This window comes from Myripristis murdjan, chromosome 18 (assembly GCF_902150065.1).
Source record: "Myripristis murdjan chromosome 18, fMyrMur1.1, whole genome shotgun sequence".
NCBI classification, from domain to species: Eukaryota; Metazoa; Chordata; class Actinopteri; order Holocentriformes; family Holocentridae; genus Myripristis; species Myripristis murdjan.
The window spans coordinates 2,849,780-2,874,086 of record NC_043997.1 but is presented as its reverse complement, the minus strand read 5'-3'; the positions used below and the strand labels follow the sequence as shown (position 1 = coordinate 2,874,086).

The 24,307-nt window shown below is 40.4% G+C and overlaps 1 protein-coding gene across 1 annotated transcript in view; it reads right to left on the bottom strand.

Annotated features, from left to right (window-relative positions):
• The window catches only part of LOC115376982 (uncharacterized), a 44,913-nt gene that overhangs the window by 6,229 nt on the left and 14,377 nt on the right, over positions 1-24,307 (bottom strand). The window contains exons 5-6 of the mRNA XM_030076834.1: positions 2,505-2,684; positions 2,251-2,382 (exon numbers count right to left, since the gene is read on the bottom strand). Coding sequence (XP_029932694.1) covers positions 2,251-2,382; positions 2,505-2,684 — 312 coding nt within the window. The remainder of the gene's footprint in view (positions 1-2,250; positions 2,383-2,504; positions 2,685-24,307) is intronic.

The window sequence follows — 24,307 nt, the reverse complement described above, 5'->3', positions numbered from 1 at the left end:
CAGCTTCATATCTCTTTCAGCATTTCCATGTGGCCTGGTGCCCTGGGGCCTGATTCTGAGTGGCAGAGACCATGGGTGCAGCGTTAACACCCATCCATTTAAATGGTGTGATAACGTTTGAAGCCGTTTCTCTTTTTCCTTCTTGTTCCCAGCAGTGTCTCATTACCAAGGAAACAGATGTGTTCAGTCCACAGCCGGCTCATCCTGGATAGATAGCTTTATTGAACTGATTGGTGAGAAACTCATTTACCACCAAATCAATGCATACAGACAACAAAATAGTTAACAACAAGAACAGACAGTGCATTCACAGTGCTGAACAAAAGTAACAGCGAAAAAATCCATTTGAGACATGACTAACAGCTGGACGATGCTGTGGATCGAGGCCACATCTAGAAATGTTCCCTGAAGAATCTGATCACTGCTGGAACCACAGACCTTTGAAGTCTGTTAAAAACACCGTGCTGGAACCAGTCTTGCTAGTCCTTCACACTTAAAGACACATGTAGTACCAATAACTTGCAGGAACCTGAACGGACAGAACCGACCGTCCCTGCTGACGCACCAGGAATCTTCTTCTGCTTTTGTTCTTTTTCTCTTCAGACGGTGTCGGTCTTGTTGTTTGTTGTTGTGTTTTCCACAGAGAACACAATGAACATCCCTCACACTCACTGTGTCTGAGTCTGTAACTCCAGCTCATACTGACCACCAACTCCACTACTACACACTTAAAGACACATGTAGTACCAATATTTGGCCACTAGATGTCGCCAAAACGCCGTGTCACTCTGATCAGAATTGACCACATTTCTCCAACTTGAACACACACTCCTGTAGTTGTTCTGGCTGTGTGTCTCCACACGGGTCTGGTCTCTGCAGTTTGTTCTTTTCAAACGCGTGAAAACATTCAGCCGATCAGACTGCAGAGCAATTTGATCAATACTTTCACACATATTGACCAGTTTCTACTCCATTTTTGTGAGATACAGGATGAGCTATGTTGCTGCCTTTCATGAGGGAAATCCTTTTCTCAGTTTAGTTTTGTTATTTTTGTTTTACAAGTTGGCTTTAATTAAATTTCAGGTCACATTTCAAATGTTTTAAAAGTTTGAATGAGTTGGTCATTAATATAATTGATTGAGCAGCTCTCCTGCCTGGTGCTACACAAACCATAAAATTTATTACAATGAAGAGTCAACGCATGTTGGTAAAATCCTTCTGAACATGTAGCAGTCTAAATATATATACAGTATTTTAAATTCCTGCAAGAATGACAACACCACCACCTGCTGGTCATAATGCTATTCCTTGTGCACTTTGTTCTGCATGAGGAGTTTTTTTTTTTTTTTTTTTTGTTCTCTAATCGTAGTAATCCTGCTGATACTTGACGAATGTTTGCTTGTTTTTCCTTTACACTGCCTGTAAGTCGGTCTGGTTCAAAGTGCCTCTGTTGTGAATTGTAACTTTTCCGTCTTGTTTGCAAGCAGTGAAAGCAAATAAATTTCACCAATATCACATGCCAAATTCACAGTAAAATGAGTGGAAAATAAAATCTTTATTTTAGAAACTGTATTTACAAAAGCAGCTTACATATAAAATGTATACAAGGCAAACCTGCTGCCATATTTTACAGTCACACCTGAGCAGCTTCAGGACATTCAGTCTTGTCACAGACGTTTCCCCTCAACTGATAAAGTCACATCTCGTTCAGAATAACTGATACAGATTGTTCCTGTACTTCTTCCTGAACAATGTCAAACAAATTGACACCTAGGAGCAGTTTAGAGTCTCAAGACACAAAGACCATAAGGCACAATGTAACTATCAGTTTATAAGTAAAAACAAAAAGTTGCATATAACAACACACACAGAGGCACTACAATGCAAGGTGCCAGCTGTCCATCAGCAGCAGTTCAGTATCTTAAAAGTCACAACAGCATCCATTGAAAAAACACTGACAGGATGTCGAGTCAGGACACACCCTGACCACAGAGCTGTAACATGACTGGATGATAACAGGATTAGCACTGGATTACTGGTCCACTTATATGGATCATAACATTTAAAGGCAGGTTTCTCAGTCTCAGTTCTGAGATGATAATGGCTGAGGCTGAATGTTCTTGGGACCTGGTGCTGCAGGCTGTGAAGAGTTAAAACATTAACCAAATAAATACAGTTTAGTATTAATAAGACTGATCTTTCAGTTTAAGCATCATGTTTTCCTCTAAACCTCTTCAAATCTGTTTTCACTGCATTTTTGTTTGTGAATGTCATTACTCATTTGGCATTGATTCACACAGAGAGCAGCTCGGGACGACACAGTTTCTTGATTTCTGTCTGAGTTAGGAACGCTCTCCAGGTCATCCCCATGATGGTGCCGATCTGAACATGAAAATAGCAAGTGTCACAACACTAAGCGATGACAACAAAAAAGCATGGTATATATGAAAAAAATTACACATTATATTTGTAAAAATGTCAAAAAATTGGAAAAGCCAGTATACCTTGTTTTTCTTTTGGGTGACAGGCTGATGCTGCTAGAGATTTTAGAGCTACGAGAGGTAGAGCAACAAAAGCCACAACAGCAACTGCTATTACTGGGACTGCTGCAGCTGCTGGCACATGATTTACAAATCCTCCATCTCCCTTCTCCTCTGGAGCCTCTGCTAGGTGGCGGTCTGCAGCTGTATGGAGAAAACAGGCTGGAGTTTTTTTCAGATATATAGCGTGTCCACCACAAGAGCATTTACACCACTTCTAGAGAAAATTAAAAAGTAAAGTAAAAACTGCATTCCATTTATGATGGAAAATTTAACAAAACTATCCTGATCACACAGAGCATGTTTCTGTCAGCAGGGGGAAGCCTTTCCTTTTCTGTGCGAGTGAAATGTTTGTTCGTTTTTTTGTTGTTGTTTTTTTTTCTGCTCAGAGTTTCATGTTTTTGGCTTGACAGTTGACTGCTTTTTTCAGCATGAAGTCAGTCAGGATCAAACTCAGAAAACAAAAGTTTGGGCAGTCCAGCTGATCACCTGAGGCTGCAGGACTTCAAACCAAAGTGCAACTTTAACAGAAAACAGAGAGAAGTTTGTGCTGCACTTGGCTTTTATTAAAAATTTTTTTTTGTCTAGCAGTTAAGGTTTAGGTAAAGATAACTTTAATGTACCTTGACCTCTTTTGCTGTCATGGTAACGCACCTCACTAACTTTGTTAATGTATACTATGATCTACAGAAGTTAGACCAGTGCAACACAGCCACAGCTTGCTGCAACAGCAACTATTCACATAAAAATGACCATCCTGCTATGTTGATCGGAATAGGAAAGTCTAGTCTACTCCAATTCAAGTTCTATGCCACAGACAAAAGGTCGGGACATCCCGGTGGATCAGTGGTTTTGGGGGCACTACTGTTAAAAAAATAAGAAATTAAACAAGTGAGAAGACTTTTTTTTCTGAGTCAACTGAGTCAACTTACCAGTGACATTGAGCAAGCACTCACTGATGGCCTCATCGTCACCATCATTGAATACATGACACTGGTAAACGCCGGAGTCATTGGTACTGAGTCTGGACAGGTGGAACCTGATGAGTCCTTTTCTCAGGTCATCTTTGGCCAAAAACACTCGTCCTGTAAAGTGCTCATCTTGAGACTCTGGGTGTTCAACACCGTCTTGTAGATGACATAAAATCTTGGAAGTCCTGTGATCGGACAACCAAAACAAGCAATAGATGTTCAGTTTGGTGAGGGGTATGATGGGCATGAAGGTCCACTCCAAGGTGATGTTATTGTTCTCCTTGGCCTGGTAGGACGTCTGGCTCACATTCATAACAAGTTTTCCTGTTTGGGAAGAGAGAGGAACAATATTTACCTGCTCTCCAAAGAGCTGAGCTGAACCTGGTTAAGGGAACACTCTGTGGTTGGTGAAGAAAAGTGAGGCTCAGAGAGTCTGTGAATGTTTTTAGAAGCACACAAATAATCCAGTCAACCTGACTGAGGCAACACTGCACGTGTAATTGGTGTGTTTTCCTCTAATGTTAACTGACAAAATATATATACGTGTCCAAATGTGCACCACCAGTGTGGCGTATAAGTGAGTATATGATATATATGAGTCCATATATGCATGATGTTGACCTGCTGACGTGACATGTTTTAAAAGCAAACCCAGCTTTTTAAAAGACATTTTTGGATGTTTCTTAGCATTGCATGCAACTCTGCACAATCAGGTTGTTCTGGAAGCATTTGATATATATACAGATGTGTTTGTGAGAGAGAGAAAGAGACACTGTGGACAATGAGGTGAGACACTCTCTTGCTTTGACTGAAACTTGTGTTTCAGTGTGATGAACAGAAGGTGTGAGCTCACCGCAGACAGAGGGGGTCAGGACCAGCAGCAGCAGGATGCTGGAGATCATCTTCTCCCTGTGGAAGCAGAGGACATGAAGACGTCTGAGGGACAGTGAAGGCATCACAGGCAGAAGTTCAACCTGTGGACACAGCAGGGTGTCATCAGCGTAGATGACACCCCACAGCCATCAGCACCAGCAAACACCCTCATGCTCCAAAGAAGGCAGTCCCCTTCATCAGAGCTGGAGGGAAACCCCGAACACATCCACTAACAGGCCTCCTCCACACAGCCTCTGACTGGCAGCTGCAGGTTGACCTTGGAAAGCAGCTGAGGTTCCCCCTTCACATCACAACAACAACACTCCGCCCAGATATGATCATCAGCTCTGAGGCTTCAAAACACCTGCTCATTCTGGAGCTCACAGTGCCCTGGGTAGAGCGGGTTAAGGAAGCTAAAGAGAGGAAATGCTCTAAGTACCAGGAGCTGGTGTAGGAGTACAGGGAGAGAGGCTGGAGGACTTCCTATAAGCCCATAGAAGTCGGCTGTAGAGGCTTTGCAGGATGTTCATTTTGCAAAGTCCTCAGCCATTTGGGTTTTTCTTTGGGGGTGAGAGGGGCTGACAGCTCACTGGTTCTCTTCTTTTTATACATCCAAAAGAGAACTTAAAAAAAGTGGCATTGACAACATTTTTTTGGTTTGCGATATAAACTGAAAGCCGTGTACCAAATGGTTCTATATAGCTTAGCTCAATATATCACAACAATCGTTCATTTTGTGATAAAAGCATAAAATTTAGTAGATGTGTTGGTGGATATATTTCAAGCAAATCTGGGTATTGGGCCATCACAAAATCGCCCCCTAGTGGCCATAGCAGGCATTTGATTTGTTAAAATGAATACAAATATTAAAATGATTCATTAAAATATTTTAAAAATGTAAATACACATTAAATTAAGAAAAAATACAGTTATTCACACTCAGTATCTCAAACACTTTCTGCCCCCACCACCACAACCACCACTGCAAGCCAGCTAGCCAACGAGCTAGCTAGCATATATATATATAGTCAGGACCGAAAATTGAAAAAGCCCCTTAGAAAACAACACGGTAGGCATTTTTGAGGAAAAGCACTTTATCTGTTGTTTCTGTATGATTATTTAATGCTGAATGCATTTCTGCCATATGCCAAACTGTAAAAGTTACCGTTTAGTCATAATTATTGATTAATTAGCATAGCTATTGATTAGTCACATTTGTATTAGTAATAATATCATTATATCTACAGTAAACAATTGGTGAGGTCGTTTTTACGTAATGCTGGAGAATGAATGGAGGTGAATGGGCCTGAGTCAGTTACTGCTATTTTAAAGGCTGAATTATGCTTCCGCGTTGGAAGAGCGTACGGAGGTTGTGCGACCGCCGCAGAGCCTTGCCGCGCGCCTCCCAAAAATTGTAACTACGCGGACCCTCCGCAGCCCCACAAGAGCTGTGATTGGTCCGCCGAAGTACATCATTTCCGGCATTTCGTTGCAACCGGCGTCACATTCCTGTTGTTGTGCCGTCAGCGCCGTTTTTTTTTTTTTTTTTTTTTTTTTTTTAAACTGTTGTGTCAGGACTCGTCGGTTGTGTTTGAAAACTTTGGAGAGTGCCCGCACCTATACGACTCGTCCACTCGCCACAGAAGAGCAGCGACCATACGTCACAGGGTCTACGATGGTGGGAGGAGAATTGCTCTGTGTGTTTGCAGAGGTATGTTGGACACACACGCGCTGCGTAGGAAATGCGTGCTTCGCACAACCTCCGTCCGCTCTTCCTACGCGGAAGCATAATTCAGCCTTTAGGCTCACAATAACCTCTCACAAAGAAATAGTATGGGTATATCATACATTTCCTGAATCCTCAAAGTCCATTAGGTATTGTGGATGTTGTCTTTTGGGTCCTTGATATCCCTTGATCCCACAGGAATAAAAGAAACTATATAGTTTAGGAGAAAAATGTGGGAAAATGTGTGTAATTTATGGTTTAAGGAGGTCATGTGACCTCTGTGTTTGTCAGAAAGAGACACCCATGGGCTTAAATGAAAGCTGAGAAGGTCCCCTTTACAATGATACCAAACAATCATATTTAGAATATTGATAAATAGGAAACTGATAGCCATTTCTAACTTTGGGCGACTAATCAATAATTATGCTAATTAATCTATAATTATGAGCATTAAATAATCATACAGAAACAACAGATAAAGTGCTTTTCCTCAAAAATGCCTACCATGTTGTTTTCTAAGGGGCTTTTTCAATTTTCGGTCTTGACTAATATGCTTCCTGCGACAAGCAGTGCAGTGGACAGTCCATCAAGGTAGGCCTAAACATTTTATTTCAACTGTAATAATTATGAATAAAATCTGTTAGTTTTTGGATAGGGGAGAGTGGGGTAATTTGTGCCAAGGGGCAAGTAGTGCCACCCCTGTTATCTAGAAAACTATAGAAGAAGTTGGTCATGTGACCACATATTTTTGAAGAGGCATCCATTTCACTCTTCCTGCAAAGAAGGGAGACACATGGCTTGAGAGGTAAGCACATTTCAGTTCAAAAAACATTTTTTTGCCCTCCAAAGTAAAATTTCTATGATCAAGGTTTTTTGATTGCTGTGTTTGAACAATTATAGAAAACTTTGAAAACAGTTCACACAGGTTTTAGTACTTTAGTAAGCTACACCATGAGTCTATACAGTTATCATGATGTTAGCTCAAAACAGCTGGGGGATGCATTTTTTTCAAAATGGTGGGCTTGGGGTAATTTGTGCCAAAGGGCCTTGGGGTAATTTGTGCCAGTGGCACAACTTGTGATTATATACTATATATTACTTTCTTGTATTTTATTGTTATTGTACATTATTTTCTTACCTTTGATCACTAAAACTAGTCAGATTCAGATGAAGATGATTTGCAGGTGCTCATTTTGGAATTTTTATTTTGTTCTGGGTATGTGTTCATGTGGCGCTAGGCCTCGTTATAGAAAAGTGGCCTGTGATCTTGTTAAAATAATAAAGAAATGTTAAATAAATAATTTTGTGTTGAATTTGTTTTGCTTTTATATAGCATTATCATTTGTGAGATTAAAATGATCTGTTTTACTTCAATTATCAATGGCACAATTTACCCCAGTGTATTCTCTCTAATGGCACAATTTACCCCGCACCGGGGGCAAGTTGTGCCACAAAACCATTTTTTTTTCGAAAGCTATATTTCTCAAACAGTTTATATAAGATCCAAAGTGATTGTTCCCAGGGATGCACAACATCCTAAACTATATGTGCATATTTTAGTTGGAGGCATTACTGTAACCCCCTCGCTTTAAAGGCACTTCAAGTAAAAATTGGCACTATTTACCCCACTCTCCCCTATATACATTTTTAACATCATAGGTAAAGGCTAAAGAGAAAAAGAATTATTGTGGGGAACAGTGGAGAGGTAAATTTTCAAGCTAGCAAAACTAGGTAGTTAAGCTAGATAGTTAGCTTGGAACATGTAGCTAGCTTGGAATGTAGCAAGTATGTAGCAAAGCTGTAGCTATGTTGTATAGATAGATAGATAGATAAATAGATAGATAGATAGATAGATTTTTATTGTCATTGCACAATCATATACATATAATAATGCAACGAAATTAGGGCTCAGTCCTTTCGGTGCAGGGGAGAATAGAAAGCATCATGCATTCTGCTAGTTGAATAGCCAAGTCCAGTAATAGATGGCTGCAGCCATGTCTCTGATATCAGAAAAAATGCAACAGTCACAGAAACACTTGTTGGGTGTGCAAGCACAGTTCGTCATCCCGTGTTCGCCATGGACCTGGCGCTGGAAAAAGCTGGGAGTCACACACACAGTGAAGTCACCAGGTGACTTCACTGATCACCTCACCTTGTATCAGAAAGGAGGAGCTAATCAGTGAAATCACCTGGTGGAGATCTTGGTTGGAATGAAAACCTGCAGCCTCTCGGCCCTCCATGGCACATAATTGGACACCCCTGTTCTAGTGTTTAAGTTGGGTGACTGATTGGTGCTAAACAAACTAATTTGAGAGCTGTGTATGAATGAATGAATGAATTAATTAATTTATTTATTTATTTTCGTGTCTGGACATTTAAATGACCCATCCTTCATGGGATTATACAGACACATTAATTACAACAAAACATGGTATTCCGGCATGTAAACCACAGCCCAATAATATGCATAAACAAATATAATCCAAACATAAACATAAACCTCCCACAAATAAATAACACTTCAGTAAATATCCCACAATAGGAAACAACAGAATACCCAAATATACAGTCCTACACGCATGCTGCCCCCCAATGCACAGGTCCAGAATAAGATAAAATAAAATTGAATCTGCATCAGTACTTAGTGTAGATCTCTGTTTCTCTCTCTCTAACTGAAATATAAACCCTGACAGTATTTGTATTTGTTTATTTGTTGAAAATCATTCATTGTGTCTGCAGTCAGCAGGGACAGCAGCTGCCCTAACAGGTGATAAGCAAGGAGAGGATTAGGTGAGGTCATGGTGCATCGCCATGATTGGGTTTTGTTCTACCTTGACTAGGGATATCTGAAAAACTACAGCCTGTTAGATGATTTGTGCCTGTACCAGCACGCAATGAAATCAAAACCCCGCCCCCTGGAACAACAATCTGAAAGGAAACAAAATGTGGAAGGCAGACCAAAACATGTTAGAAAAAAGTCTATCGGCAACACCAGACCTACACTGTATGTTATTCGATGTATACTGAATATATGTATACTGAATTATATATTATATAAAACATTTTCCAAGGCTGGACCAAGTCTGGCAGTGTCTGCCACATGGAAATTATACTAAAATGACACATTATGAGTATACATGTATTTTACATGTACAGTATATGCATATTCTATTTAGTGGACAGGCAGGTATGTGTTTATGCCACAAGATTCCACCAGTTATTTTTTCTATTTCTGTTGAAATAGAGGAAAAAACACCTCGGCAGGCAGGACTTTTCTCCACTCAGACTCCTCACATATCACATGAATCATTTGTGATTTTTATGTTAGATCATTACAGAGGTCAGAGTCCAATTCACTGCACTCACAGTACCAGCTGTGAGTGCATATATATATATATATATATATATATATATATGTATGTATGTATGTATGTATATACGCACACACACACACACACACACACACACACATATATATATATATATATATATATATATATATATATATATATATATAAGCATAGTACATTTTTAAACCAAACTCTTACCTGGTGTCCAGGTATCCAGGTGCAACAGGTTTTAAGGGTTTAGAGATTTCACAGAGAAAATCTGGCCTCACACACTCAGATGACTGACTCAGGAAACTCACACATCCACAAAGTTTTCCGCACACTGTACACTGCACTGCTCGACAAAGGATGCTGTTTTAGTTTCCATCCATAAGACTCAGATTGCCCTACCTTGAAACACCTTCACTCTGCCTCATTGCTGGGGACACAAAGAGGCAGGTTTCCACATGAGGAGAGGAATCGCAGTTTAGATCAGGATCTAGGATAAGGAATGAAGATAAAAGATTAGGTAAACGTCCTTCACAGTGTTGTGTTGTGACTTGCAGTCCTTTCAGTTTGTTATCAGTGAGTAGAAAAACAGAAAACGGAGTCATACAACCACCAACTATTGTCCTGGCGCTGATTTTTGTTCAGCTTTTATTGTTCTACTGTGGTAACAATAACGTCCAATCACGTCATCCTGTCAAGAAGACACAGGAGAGAGAGTCTGACCCTGCAGCAGACGCTCACCCACCTTACATCAAGTGTGTATGTGTGTATGTGTGACATTGTCCATCATGTGCCTGTGTATCTTAAGTCTGTGCCCTCAGTATTTATGTCCCTGCATATATTGTTACTAATGTGGGCGTAAATAAATGATTAAATGTGTGTGTGTGTGTGTGTGTGTGTGTTTCCCTGCCTATATGATGATATGTATTTATATTGAAGCTATGTCTTCTTGTCTCCACATACATGTTGTATCTGGTTGCAGCACTTCACTGAAGCTTCATCAGGCTAACCCTCCTGTGACCTTCAGTTTTACTGACTTGATTTCTCTTTGCACTGGACCATAGAAAGTGCCAGTGTGAGTTTTTTCATGACTCTGATAGTTTCATCAAGATAGAACATGTCTCTCTCTGGATGCTGGTTTAAAAACAGCTTCATATCTTTTGGAGTATTTCCTTGTGGCCTGACGCCCTGATGCCTGGCTCTGAGTGGCAGAGACCATCAGACATGGGTCAGCCTTATGGAAAACATTGTACATGATATATAATTCACCTTATAAGTATATCCATACCTGTGGGAGGGGAAACAGGGAGGACATGCAGACTCCACACAGCAGTTACAGGAGAGGATTCAAAGTGTATACATATCATTTGTAGGCAAGGGACAAGATTTTGGTATCAGAAGTGTTCTTGTTTCTGTTTGCAGTCAAATTGGTTTTTATGAAGGTGAAAAGTCAGTGTGGAGAGTGAAAGAGGTGCAACACAGCGTCTGGACCTAAAACACCTACAAAAGGTATTGATGTTTTTGCACTGTGTGGAGAAACGTTTGATTTGTGTAATAAAAGAAACAGAAGCCTGCAAGAGATCTGGCCGTCACCTCCAGAGGTTAAATCGTCATCAGAGGAGAGCCGATGAGCTCTGAGATCGCCTCACATACAGAACATTTTCATTTTGGTGTACTTAACCTTTAAAAAAATTGAAATCAAAGGAAAGAATAACAGTGGATGAAATGTCTTTATTGTCTGTGTCATCATAACTGTGTGTGAGGACAGGCCTCTAAGCAGAGAGCATGGCCTATAGCTGGTAGGTTTAGAGCTCCCTGCCTTTAGAAGCACATGTAAGGGCCTGTACAGCCTGTTTAAAGCCAAGTTCAAGGAGATAAGAGGAGCATAAGGAAATGCATTTTTTTTCTTTTTTTTTCTGTTTATTTTGATCTGTGATGACTCATTCTGACTGTTCATCATTTATTTTGTATTTTGTCTTGTTTGTACACCACACCACAATTGTGGTGAAGAGATAATAAATATGACTATGACTATGACTATGACTATGACTGAATGAGTACATGAATGTTGTCCCACTATTCTTGGACATACTCGCTTGATTTCTGAAAAACACCTGTGTACTCTGATATGTTTATGAGCTGGGTCGCCAACGTGCCTGGTGGAGATCTGCTCATGTGGTTTTGTTTTATGTCCGGCTCTAGAGCGAAATGACTCAGAATACCTCTGAACTGAATGGGCATGAATGGAGGTCGGCAACAGCAGTGAAGAAATAGTGCAGGTGTCCCAGGTCATAGTCCCAGGCAGAGCTTTTGGAAACACACTGCACTTTGAAACAGAAAGCAGGAGAGTTTGCAGGAACATGAAATAAGAGCAGCCCGCATGAAAGCTGATCTTCCTAGATGCTTATCTTCCCAGTGATATGGGACGATAAGAGCAAAACAAGCAAGTACAGGCCTGCACCTAAGTGGGTACCGGGACTGGCAATGTTAGCGGTAGCCAGCAGTGTTTCAGACACAGATTTCATTGATTTCACAGACTCTCTTCTGCAGAATGTTTGGTATTTGGTATGATTTGATGTTGTCTCCATAAAGCTGCCAAACACCGACCAGGGAGTCCAGAGCTGTGAGGAGGTGGACGGTTTGCTCTCTAGCAGCTATATCCTTTGACTAAACTCAGATTAGCCTGCGAAATGATTTGCATTTCTTCTTTTACACTTTGACTTTAAAGGAAAAGTTCGACTGTTCTCATCAGTTAAGAAATGATTTGTTTTATTTGGCCGTATTGTGAGACGCAACCTAACCTGAAAATACTGTGTCAAGGTAACAAGGTCGGTCAAAGATTTTTTCAGGCGCAATTTATTTGTAAATGTGAATGTTACTTTTTAAAATAAGGATTCAAATGAAATCAGAGTTACTTGTTTGTAGTGACTGATCATGAACAGGCTGATGGAAAAGTGGCTCATGACCTCTGCCAAAAAGAAAGACACCAGAGGAAAAAGATATTCTCTTTTCTACAAATACCACCAAAATATAATATGAGGGTTATAGAAAATAACCAGCAAGTGAGTGTTAATATATTTAAATATAGAGAATATAACATTGAGTTCCCTGAATTTGAGATACAAGAACTTTATTTGCCATTTCCACACACACACACACACACACACACACACACACACACACACACACACACACACACACACACACACACAGGAACTCCTGTGCGGTCATTCAGAGAGTCAAAACACAAGAAAGGCTATAAGAACACATACTTCTATAAAAATAAAGTGCATAAAACCCTATATAAAAAAGGAGGAGATGTAAACATTGCACAGGCCCAGGAGACAATATAATAAATGCACTAAATAAATAAATTCATGAAACAATATAATACAATGGGTTATGTTGCACTATGCCCGTTATTTTGTTTTGGCTCAGAGTCTCATTGCGGCAGGGCAGAAGCTGTTGAAAAAGCGTGTTCACTTAGTATAGAGGTTCAGGTGCATTTTTCTTAAAGTCCATTATTTCTGTTGTCTCTGTTTTTGCTGAGGTTGGTGATGTCATCAGCATACTTTATGATAACGGTGTTGTGCCGGGTGGAGACACAATCTTGTGTGTACAGGGTGAAGAGTTCAGGACTGAGATAGCAGCCCTGTGCTGCCTGATCCTGTGCTGACTGTGAGCTGTACAGATGTAGGAAAGTGTTTTGGTTTGGTTCTTAAAATAAGACATGATCACCTCAGAAGTAACTTGTTTTTAGACAATTTTCACTTGTTTCAAGTGAAAATTCATTCATTCATCATGTCTTATTTTAAGTGTAATGAGATATTTTGACTAGTAATAAGACATTTTTGACTTGAAATAAGACAAATAATCTTGGTAAGATTTTGAGTTTTTGCAGTGGGTGGAGCTGAAGTGGCCTGAAGTGTGTATTTCACTCACAGCTCACTACGATCATGGCGAGAAGAATCATCCAGCATTTTAACGGGCAAAACGAGAAATGAAAAAATAAAGGTAATGAGATGATGTCAGATTCCTCTTCAGTTTTCCGGGAACAGAAACCCAGTTCTCAGTGTGTTCTCGTTCTGAAGGAGTCGAGCACCAAACTGCTGCAAAAACACAACAAAGAAAAAGGAACTGACTTTAAACGCAGATTCGACACCTCACAGGCCAATTTCACATTTACAAAAAGTGGGAAGTGGAGGGATTATATGCTTGTTTTTTAACATACAAATCAGGAGGTTTTTGGTGTAAAAAACATCATTTCAGGTTGTCTTAAATGAAAATCTACACAAACTGAAAGATAATAATAAAGAGCATCAGTGATGTTTCTGCAATGTGAGGGTGAAGATGCACGCGTCTGCTGACGTTAATGAGACTCCTCCGTCATTAAACCTTTCATCATTCTTGGGAGGCGAAGGGTTAACACACACACACACACACACACACACACACACCAGCAGGAACAGGAAGGAAGTAAATCTCAGAGGCCAGCGCTTATCGCCTCCTGAGAGTCGACTTCCTGCTCCGACTCCTCTGACCCGAGGTCATGTGGTGCCGCTTTTTACTTTAATATTATTTTTCCATGCGCACAAGACAAAAAACAAAAAACACAAACAACAACAAAAACATTGATCTGTGGACTGAAAACATTCATTTAGATGCAAGAGCAACAACTAGGGCTGTGCGATACTGACAAAGAATGATATTTTGCTATTTTGGGGGATTTTGCTGATAATGATAATTAATTATATTTTCCATTCGTCAAAGCTGTGTAAAAAAAAATCTCATGAGGCGAATGTTTTTGAACGAATGGAGATTTGAAAGTTGTGCCGACCTCCATGCTGTATGTTTGCTCTGTGCCTGAAATCTCAAAAGCAAAACTTACAACTTGCAAATTATTTGTGTAATCGAGCAAATTATTGTCCTTTCTCTCTCTCTGGTCAGACTTTGTCGTCTCTCTTTGCGATGCCTGAATTTTTTTTTCAGTGGGTGGGTGAGTCCCCATTGGCTACTGAGTCTCTGAGTGACAGGCGATGCAGGCACACACACGTCAACATCAACATATAAACAGCAGCACATTCATCCAGTGCAACTGTAAAATTACACTTCATTACATTTACAAAAAAAAAAACAACAACAACAAAAACATTCAAATTAATGTTGACATATATGATGGCGTATTAGTGCTATTTCCATATAATTTCTGAGACTAGAGTGGAAAAAGTATGAAAAAAAAAAAAACTAAAAAAATTATGAGAAAAAATTCAAAATTTCTTAGTTCATAAATCTGCAAATTTATGAGGAAAAAGACAAATTTTGAGATTAAAGTGGTAAATTTAGGAGAAAAAACCTCAGTTTTATGAGAAAAAAATCAAAAACAACTCACTGATTTGGATGAGGTGCTGACAGTTTTTTTTTTCTCTTGTAAATTTGTGACTTTATAAACTCAGAATGGGAATTAGGGAAAAAATCTGAATTCTATGAACACAAAAACGGAAAAAATAACAAAAGCCAAACAAACAAAAAGCCACAAATGATAAGTGTCTTTCAAGATATTTATGAAACTGATTTGAAGGATTTAAAAATAAATAAATAAATAAATAAAAAAAGCCAGATTTTAACAGAGAGCTAACACAAAACAAGAAAAACTTTTTAGAAGAATTCCTCTCTGGGGAAAAAATTGTGTTGTGGTGAAATGCAATCAAATCTAACCAGTGTGATGCAGCCTTTTGGCGACACCTAGTGGCCATTTATTGGTACTGCACATCATGTTGTACTAATTCTCCCACTCCCCCAGTTGCATGTTTTTTTAGGGCCCGAGCGCTGAACAGCGCGAAGCCCTATTGTTATTGTAGTGTTTTTTTTTTTTCTTTTTATTATTATTACGTCTAAATAACCCTTAATTTGACCCTCTAAACATGCTCCAAAACTCACCAAATTCGGCACGCAGGCCAGGTCTGGCGAAAAATTTGATAAAATGGACAAACAGGCCCCCAAGGTGCAAAAATGAGCTTGGTAGCGCCACCTAGGCACACAAAGGCAGCCGCTGTGGCCCACAGGAATGTGATAGAAAGACCAAACCACTGCCGAAATGTAGGTCTCATCAAGCCCTACAAATCACGAGCTGACACCCCCGACCTAAAACCAACAGGAAGTCCGCAATTTGCGTTTGAATGTCACGTTCTCGCCCAAAATTCCGCTTTGAACAAAATCTATCTCCTCCCAGGCCGTAAATGTCAGCGGCTTGAAAATTTAACAGATGACAGAGGACACAGTGCTGAACAAAAGTTGCTAAACACTCCGTCATTACTCGATTCGTTTGGATTTCATAAGCCCTCAAAGTCGGAGTGGCCAGAGCCAAAACCTCATTTTTTCCCATGGAGTTTGGTGTGCAGAGGCTGACACTTGGCACTAATTAAGCCCTGGAGTCTAAAGTAAAAGTCTGATGGCTTTGAAAACTATGCAGATGGAAAGAGGACAAAAATTCCTACGAAAATATGTAGTTTTGATGTGGATTGGACCAAGTTTGTGGGAGCTGTGAAGACTTTTCAAACATTTTTGACTCTGGTGTGCTCTGCTCTGCACTCTGCCTGGACATGTGACTCACTCTAGCTGCCTCAGGAATGTGCAATACACACCCATTGTAAGAGCTCAGAGGGAGCAGAAAACACTCTCAAACTAAAACTGCCATAACTCAAAAACAGTAAAAGATAGCAAAATCATGTAAATGGGAGATTTATAGATCCGAGTCTTGTGACTCGTTTAAACTTTGAATCAAGTCGGTCACTTAAACGGTGACCGAGCTGTGACCCCTCAAAAAGGGGTGGGTTTTCTGGATTTCTCCATTAGATTGAATGAGGATTTCTCTGTGTGCCTGCATTTTGGTGTGATCATGCCACAGCTGCCACTACTCAAATCAGTCACACACTAGGACATGCTAAGGGCGCCATCTGCTGGAGGGGCGCTGCTAGTGGCCAGAGGGGCACCAGCAGCGAATGTACTACGAGTGGGTTTTTTGTTGGCGTTGTGTGTGTGTGTGTGTGTGTGTGTGTGTGTGTGTGTGTTTGTGTGAGTGAGTGAGTGAGTGAGTGAGTGAGTGTGTGTGCCTGCATTTTGGTGTGATCATGCAGCAGCTGCCAGTACTCCTGTCGCTCACACACTAGGACTTCCGCGGCCTTTCAAAATAAAAGCCCAAAACTCTTTCAAAATAAAAGCACTGAAAAATACCCTTTAATTTTTTGTTTGTTTTTTTTTTTGTTTTTGTTTTTGGCCCTAACACGCTGTCATACCGCAGCCTGCTGACTCCAAATCCCTTTTTTGTTTTGTTTTGTTTTGTTTTTTGCACCGTGTCTTTGAGTTTGGAGCTGCAAGTAAATTCCAGTGTTTGAAGCTCTGGTGGTGCAATAATGAAGGGTTAGGACTTGAAAAGCTTCTGGCTTCTTCCTACCCCTTTTGAACATGAACTATATTGTATTACTTTGGTTGATGATCAGTCAATTTAGCTTTGGTTTGCTCACATTGTTAACATGTCACACTTCTGTTTGTTTATCCCTGACTTTTTTTTAACATGTTCAATAAAGTATAATAAAATTAAATAATAATAATAATAATAATAATAATGACAGTAAACATGTACAGAGTTGTTCTGGCTGCAGACTGTCTGTCAGTGTGTGTGTGTGTGTGTGTGTGTGTGTGTGTGTGTGTGTGTGTGGCAATCATTACATCTCTTCCTCCTGGGTTTCTCATGTTTTTGAGCGAGGGTGCAGCAAATTCAACTGAATCATCTCCTGTCGTAGATCTGAGTTCCTAGAAGCCGCTGGTCAGGAAACCACAACAACACACACACACACACACACAAACAGGAAGAGGGAGGGTTTGATTGGTGCAATGAATAAAGTTCAAAGTGTCTAAGTCATATAAGCAACCAAACTCATACAACCAAGAATGGAGATCACATGCCTTCAGTGTCTGCTCTGTAAGTACAGCCTGTGTGTGTGTGTGTGTGTGTGTGAGAGACTACCATATTTTTATAAATGATCCCTGATGTGCTGCTCATTTTCTCCTGTCTGCTTTAATCTCATCAGTGTTCAAGTAGAAATGATTTAATTCGCTCAAAAACTTGGGAGTGGTTTGTGTGTGTGCATGTGTGTGTGTGTGTGTGTGTGTGTGTGTGTGTGTTTGTGTGTGTGGGTGAGCTGGTGTGGTCATGAACAAATTAGCAAAAAAATAAACGAATTAATTAAAAAAAAATACTGGAACATTAGCAAAAAAATAAAGCCCTGTTTCATGGGATTTCTTTGTGGACATTTTTGAAAGAACTGAAGTGAATCTGCTCAGGTTTGAAAGGGCGTCTGTCTGTCTACCTGTCTGTCTACCTGTCTGTCCATCTGTCTAACCATAGACAGATAGATAGACTGTCTGTCTGGTTTAATCTCAGCATGATTGTCAGTGTTTGAGTATAAAAAATTTAACGCTTTCTATCCAGAGGGAATTCATTCAAAAACTCAGTAGGAAAGTCATGAGCACATTGGAAAGTAAATAAATAAGCATGAGCAACTTAGCAAAAAGAAGAAAAAAAAAAAAGGTATATATTGTGGCCCAGCAGTAACCCTGACCCCCAGTCTCAGGAGGGTTTGGAGGAGCTCTGTTTGTCTCTGTTGGAGCTCCTCACCTCGAGGCAGAGCCGTCACCCCGACAAACAGGAAACACCTCCCGCGCCTTGCAGCTTGCAAAACCTCAAAGTGAAGATCTGTGTCGTCTCTCCTCCTCAGTGCTGCTGGTGTCGCCGAGCTGCCGGGCCGCCCCAGGCGAGGCCACGCCCCGCGCCACGCCCCGCCCCACGCCTCCAGGTCGGTACCAAACCCGTCCTGTTTGTGCAGCTCAGGGCGAGAACTGAGCCGGACGCTGCTGCTTTGTGTCATGTTTTAGCCTCCGGGTGGCGCTCTTTGTCCCAACAGGGCCGTCCCTACGCAGGTGGGCAGGGGCCCGGGTCAGGGGCCTGTTCGGGGGCCCCTGTGTTTTACCATCAAAGTCCAGCAGATGATCAACCTGGACAGTTTCATTTCAGCCTCTTCGCCCACTTTAGCTCACTTTAGTTTCATTTTGTTGTTTTTATTCATTTATTTATTTATTTTGTAAACAATTTTAGGGGGTCATTTTTACTATTTTTTTTTAATATATAATTTCCTGGTAATTTTGGAGACAAATTTTCAAACAATCATGTAATTTGATGCTAATTTGCAGGTCAGTTTGTTTCAAAGGGTCAACCCTTTGAATCGGGGTAAAATTCACTTGATTCACCTTCTTTAATTCACCTGAGTGCTTTTTATTTTTCATTTTTGGCATTTTTTCATACAACATTTTCTTGTAGTCGTTTTTTTTAAGGGGACTTTTTTTTTTTTTTTTACAATTTACTTTTTGTTTTTTTCTGGTACATTTTGTTTATGTGTGCAATTTATATTTTATTGTTTAAATGTAGTTTTTTGTATGATCAGTTACATTCATCTAAAGCATAAATAAATAACTGTCAAACACTCAGCAGATGATTTACTATAGAGACAGATGCTCTTAGACACACACACACACACACACACACACACACACAGCTGCTTTTCTCTGATGGGCAGGAGAAAGCAGAGAAAATTGTAAAAAGTGTCAGTAATCTGTCAACAAGCCGGTTAAACAGCCTGATGCTTCAACACTGTAAAAAACGACGAGTAAAACCGCTGTCGCTGTTTCATACATCAGCGTCTCTAATTTGCCATAATCTTCACGGGTCTGTGGATCGCCAAGGAAACGCAGACAGCAACAGGCTGAAGGAACCTTTAGTTCCTTGAAAAGTTCCCCTGGTGTTACTTTACCCGGTCATTTGGGTGCAAAATCGGCTTAATTTGGTCTTCTTCCCTTCTTCCACCTCCTGCCCAGCCTCCCTGACTGTGACTCCCAGCAGCTCTCAGTTTTTTGAGGGGAAATCGGTTTCCCTGCACTGCGAGGAGGAGGGCGGCTCTGCTGGATGGATGGTGAAGAGGAAAACAACCACAGGAGTGATATCAAAATGTGGAGACAACTGGGGAAATTCATCAGGGTCTCACTGCGATTTCAGTTACATATCTCCAAATGACACTGGAGTTTACTGGTGTGAGTCCAGAGAGGGAGCAACCAGCGACACCGTCAACATCACCATCAGCAGTAAGTCCATCCTGTCATCCAGCCGTTATAAGAAATAAATTAAAATACAGTCTCTCTCATGAAGTTGTTTCTGAATGGATTGGGTTTGTCTCTGTGTTCAGAGGGTTATGTGATCCTGCAGAGTCCTGTCCATCCTGTGATGAAGGGAGCTGCTGTGACTCTGAACTGTACAGCCTTGGATTACACCAACCCCCCAGCTAAGTTCTATAAAGATAACTCCCTCATCAAGAGGGACGAGTCTACAGGACAGCTGACCATAAGCAGTGTTTCCAAGTCTGATGAAGGCCTCTACCGCTGTGAGAATGATGTCTCCAAGTCACCAGTCAGCTGGCTGGCTGTCCAGGGTGAGGACGTGTCCCTGACATGAACTTTCCAAATTAGGGCTGCACCCAACTCACAGTTTCCAGAGTCGACTCACAGTCTGTGTTTCAAGGCGATGATTCAAAGTGAAACTGGTTCCACTGGATGTGAAATCCACATCCAGTGGGTTTCACTTCCACGCTTTAAAAGTGTTGATATTTAATGATTAATTTACACTTTTCTTATTGTATCATGTAACACTGTCTAACGTAACGTAACGGTAATGTAAAGCAAGAAAGTGGTTGAATGTTATCAAATCTGTTGTTTTAAAGTGAAATACGAGCCCATGTCCCTCTGGATTTTCAGTTGTTCACCAATAAGGAAGTGGTGAAATGACGACGGTTTGGGTTCTGTTTGTGGCCCTGCATGTGGTTTACAATCATTTTATTGAACAATCAAAAATCTACATGACACGTGGTTGGGTCTTGACTTCCTGCAGCTACAGAAGTGTTTTTTGTTGTTGTTGTTGTTGTTTTTTGGGGGGTGTTCCGCCCTCTTTAGACTTTAATTTGGGCCGTTCTCTCAACTTGATCTGGTCGTGTGATTCTGTCTGTGTGTGTGTGTGTGTGTGTGTGTGTGTGTGTGTGTGTGCAGCCCTGCAGTCTCATGCTCTTCTATGGGGGCTGGCGGTGCGTTTACCTGTTGTGTGCTAATCTGGGTCAGCTGTTGTTCACTTTCAGTTCATGAGGACGATGCAATTAGAAAACACCCACGGGTTGAGAATACGTCATGAATCTGATGTAGACTTTCCTTAGAATCTTCCTTAAGATGAAATTAAAGAAAAGAACTTAGGAAGATATTGGTGAATGAGACCCAAAGTCTCACTTTACTTATCTTGGTGGGGAGGACTCTGCCTTCAGTTGGCAGCCGGCAGCCTGCCAGAGGCTGCTGTGCCAGGCCAGGCGGCACTCTGCAGGCCAGCCTGAATAACATACACCCGCCACCACTGACCTGACCAGGTTCACTTCTCTCCCTAGGTGAGCCCTCTAAAAGCAGCCCACCCAGCCTCCTGCTCTGCCACCCAGTGGTGTTTTGTGCGTACTGCATCTCAGCTCTCCTGCTGTCGGTAGACTGAGGCCGACCTGGAGGTAAGACACCACACCGACCATCTGGAGAAGCTTTTACCGAGGCTGTCACAGTTTACATGTGATAATTTGCAAAGCCTCTAGTGGCTCAAATGACAGCTGCTCTTAGGTGGGGCAGGTGGATGATGCAGACAACCAAAAATGGGTCCCTTCGTTTTTATTTTCTATGGTTGTCTGCATCATCTAAAGTCTTACATCAAGCAAGACTTCCAGGATTTTAACATTTAATAAATTTGAGGACCGATATCAAACCAGCAGATGCGCTGTTGCGCCTGCGGGATGCTTTGAATTACTCCTCAGAACACCTCGTTTGTAAAGCTGTTTTTAATTCTTTATTCTGATACTTTCTTATTTTTTACATTTATATTTGTATTTATATTTTTGTCCCATGGTGCTTGTTAAGTCTAACTAATTGACATTTTTGTCTTTCACTCGTCTTCCTACCCTGTTTTTGAAGTGATATATAAAGTTATTACTATTATTATTATCATCATTATCTTCATCATTTATGCATTTTTAGATATTAATAGTACATTTTAAAACATGAAAAATACAACTAAACCAAAGGAACCACTTCAAAGGCAAAACCTGAATCACTGACTTACTGAAATGTTATGGGCACAGTGTTGAAATGAATCTACTCAGCACTACCTGCAACTCTTTCACTCCATTTCCCATTCGTAATGTTAGATTCTTCAAAAGCTCAGTTATTGTTCATTTATCGCATGACGGCTGTGGTTTTCTGGTGCCGTTTTCAAAGCAAAACGTTGCAGTTGGGTAAAGGGGGAATTAGTTGGATTCAGAAATGAGGGAAAGGGGGAACAAAACAGTCTGAGAAGTTCTGCTCCAGCCAGCATGAATGTTGTCTCAAACTATCCTGAAGACCCACCTAACAGACGTGGAGACACAGTCCTCAGCACCGGCAGTAGTCGGTCGGTCAAGCAACTCTCATTTTGCGTTGATTTTGGCGGCCCCTGTGGACGAAAGCGGCAGTGTTTTGTTGTGAAAGTGAGTGACAGAAAAGCCTCGTTTTTACTTGTCCAACCTCTTCTAATGCTGTTTACTGTCAGCAGGCCTGGAGGTCAAACACGGACCAAACAGTCAACCACCTTTCTAAAAAAAATTTAACCAAGCACTCTCTAACTCAAGCAGCTAATCGATCAATCCAACATTTTGCTTGGAATTACAGCACCAGTGAGGAAGTCAAGGTTGCTGTCTTTGATTTTGTTGCAGTTGTAAACCAGGCTATCCCTTTCTTCAAGTAGCTACATTTCAAAGTGTCTTTGTACAGAGGGCGGCCATAATCCTTGCTGAGTGTTTTATGTCGGTGGTTCTCAAATGGGGTACTTACTAAAAATAATTCAAAGGGGCTACCCTATTGAAAAAAGTTTGAGAACCACTGTTTTATATCATATCTTAGGACATATTTCACTCCACAGCTATGTCGTGTCAGTGGGTCGGTCGGTCGGTCCAGAGCGCCCTGTCTCCAGATCTGTCAGGTGGATCGTTGTGATCATCTGTGCTGACATTCATCATCACCATCTGCTGTAACTTTTTGATGTTTATGTTCACTTAATTTATCTATCCATGCATGCATTAGCGTCAGACAAATTATCTGATTTTTCCTGTCTCCATGACAACAGCCCCACCAAATCGGACCGGCGAGGGAATGGATGATGAATGTGGCAACGACGACGCCGGTGTCACCGCCGAGCATCACCTCTGTCACCTCTGAGAAGAATCAACCGGAGGACAAAATAAACAAACCAGAGATCAGACCATTCGCACTCTAAATTAAAATCAAGAAATGGTCAACTGAACAGACACATTGATCTCAGTTGCTCTCATTACATTAAACAACCTTTTCCATTTAACTATTTGAAGGTTTTTTTTTTGTTTGTTTGTTTTTTTTTTAAGGTGTTTAGTTGCTCTTTGGTATGATAATGGTGTATTAGAGCCAGTGTAGGGAAAAAATACGGAGCCGGGGGTAATATTCTGAGAAAAGACTAAAATCACAAATTTATGAGAAAAAAAAAACATGAATTATGAGGATAAAGTCACAAACTTAAAAACTGAGATTTTAATGTCATAAATTTAAAAGAAAATTCACAAATTTCCGATAACAAAACCAGTTGTTCTCCTCCTGTGGAATTCAGTGAAAAGGAAATGCTGGTGGTCTGAGTCCAGAATCACAATCTTTTCATCAGCATCTGGAAGAGACATTGCCTTGATTTGGGCCAATTCAGAAGAAAACAGAACTGATTTGGACGAGGTGCTGACTGTTTCTCTCAGCAAACTTTTTTTTTCCTCTTGTAAATTTGTAACTTCATAAACCCAGAATGGGAATTGGGAAAAAAATCAAAATCTAAACAAAAATGGAAAAAAACAAACAAACAAACAAACAAAAAAGGCAAACAAACAAAAAGCCAAAAATGGTAAGTGTCTTTCAAGATATTATGAAACTGATTAGAAGGGAAAAAAAAACAAAAAACAAATGCCAGGCTAACACATACACAGCTAGCACAAAATTAGAAAAACTTCTAGAGAATTTTTTTTTCTGGGAAAAAAAAATTGTGTTGAAATATAATCAAATATACCCAGTGTGATGCAGCCTTTTGGCGACACCCAGTGGCCATTTATTGGTACTGCATGTAACTTTAAGTGCTATACAAGTTCTTAGAGGAGCTGTGGGAGACTGCTGGGGTCTGAAATAAACATCTGAAGGCTTTTTACAGAAACTTTAAGGTCACAAAAAGCACACAAAAGGTTTTCAAAAGCTTTTATTTGTACGACTCAAACAACAATAACATACAGACAAAAGTTTTAAGCATTTTTTGTGAATTCCTCTCAAACATTATTATTTGCAGGAAAAATATAAAAAATATAAATATAAAAGGTTAAAGGAGAGTCATTAAAACTATACAATATAATAATAATAATAATAATATACAATATAATATACACATATTAGCTACATAAAGCCATTTCCCACATAGACTGAGTGAATATTCAGTGAGAGTCCAGACATGTGCACTGTATTTTATAAGGTGACATTCGTGTTGGTAGTTGCCTTTTTATTCACAGCGACATCACAATTGATTTACTTTGCCTACTAGCAAACACAAAAGTGCAACAACAATCTGACCTGAAACACAATAATAAGATGTAATGGTGAAGCACAACATGAAATTACAATCTCGAGTCTCTCTCTCAGATCACTTAA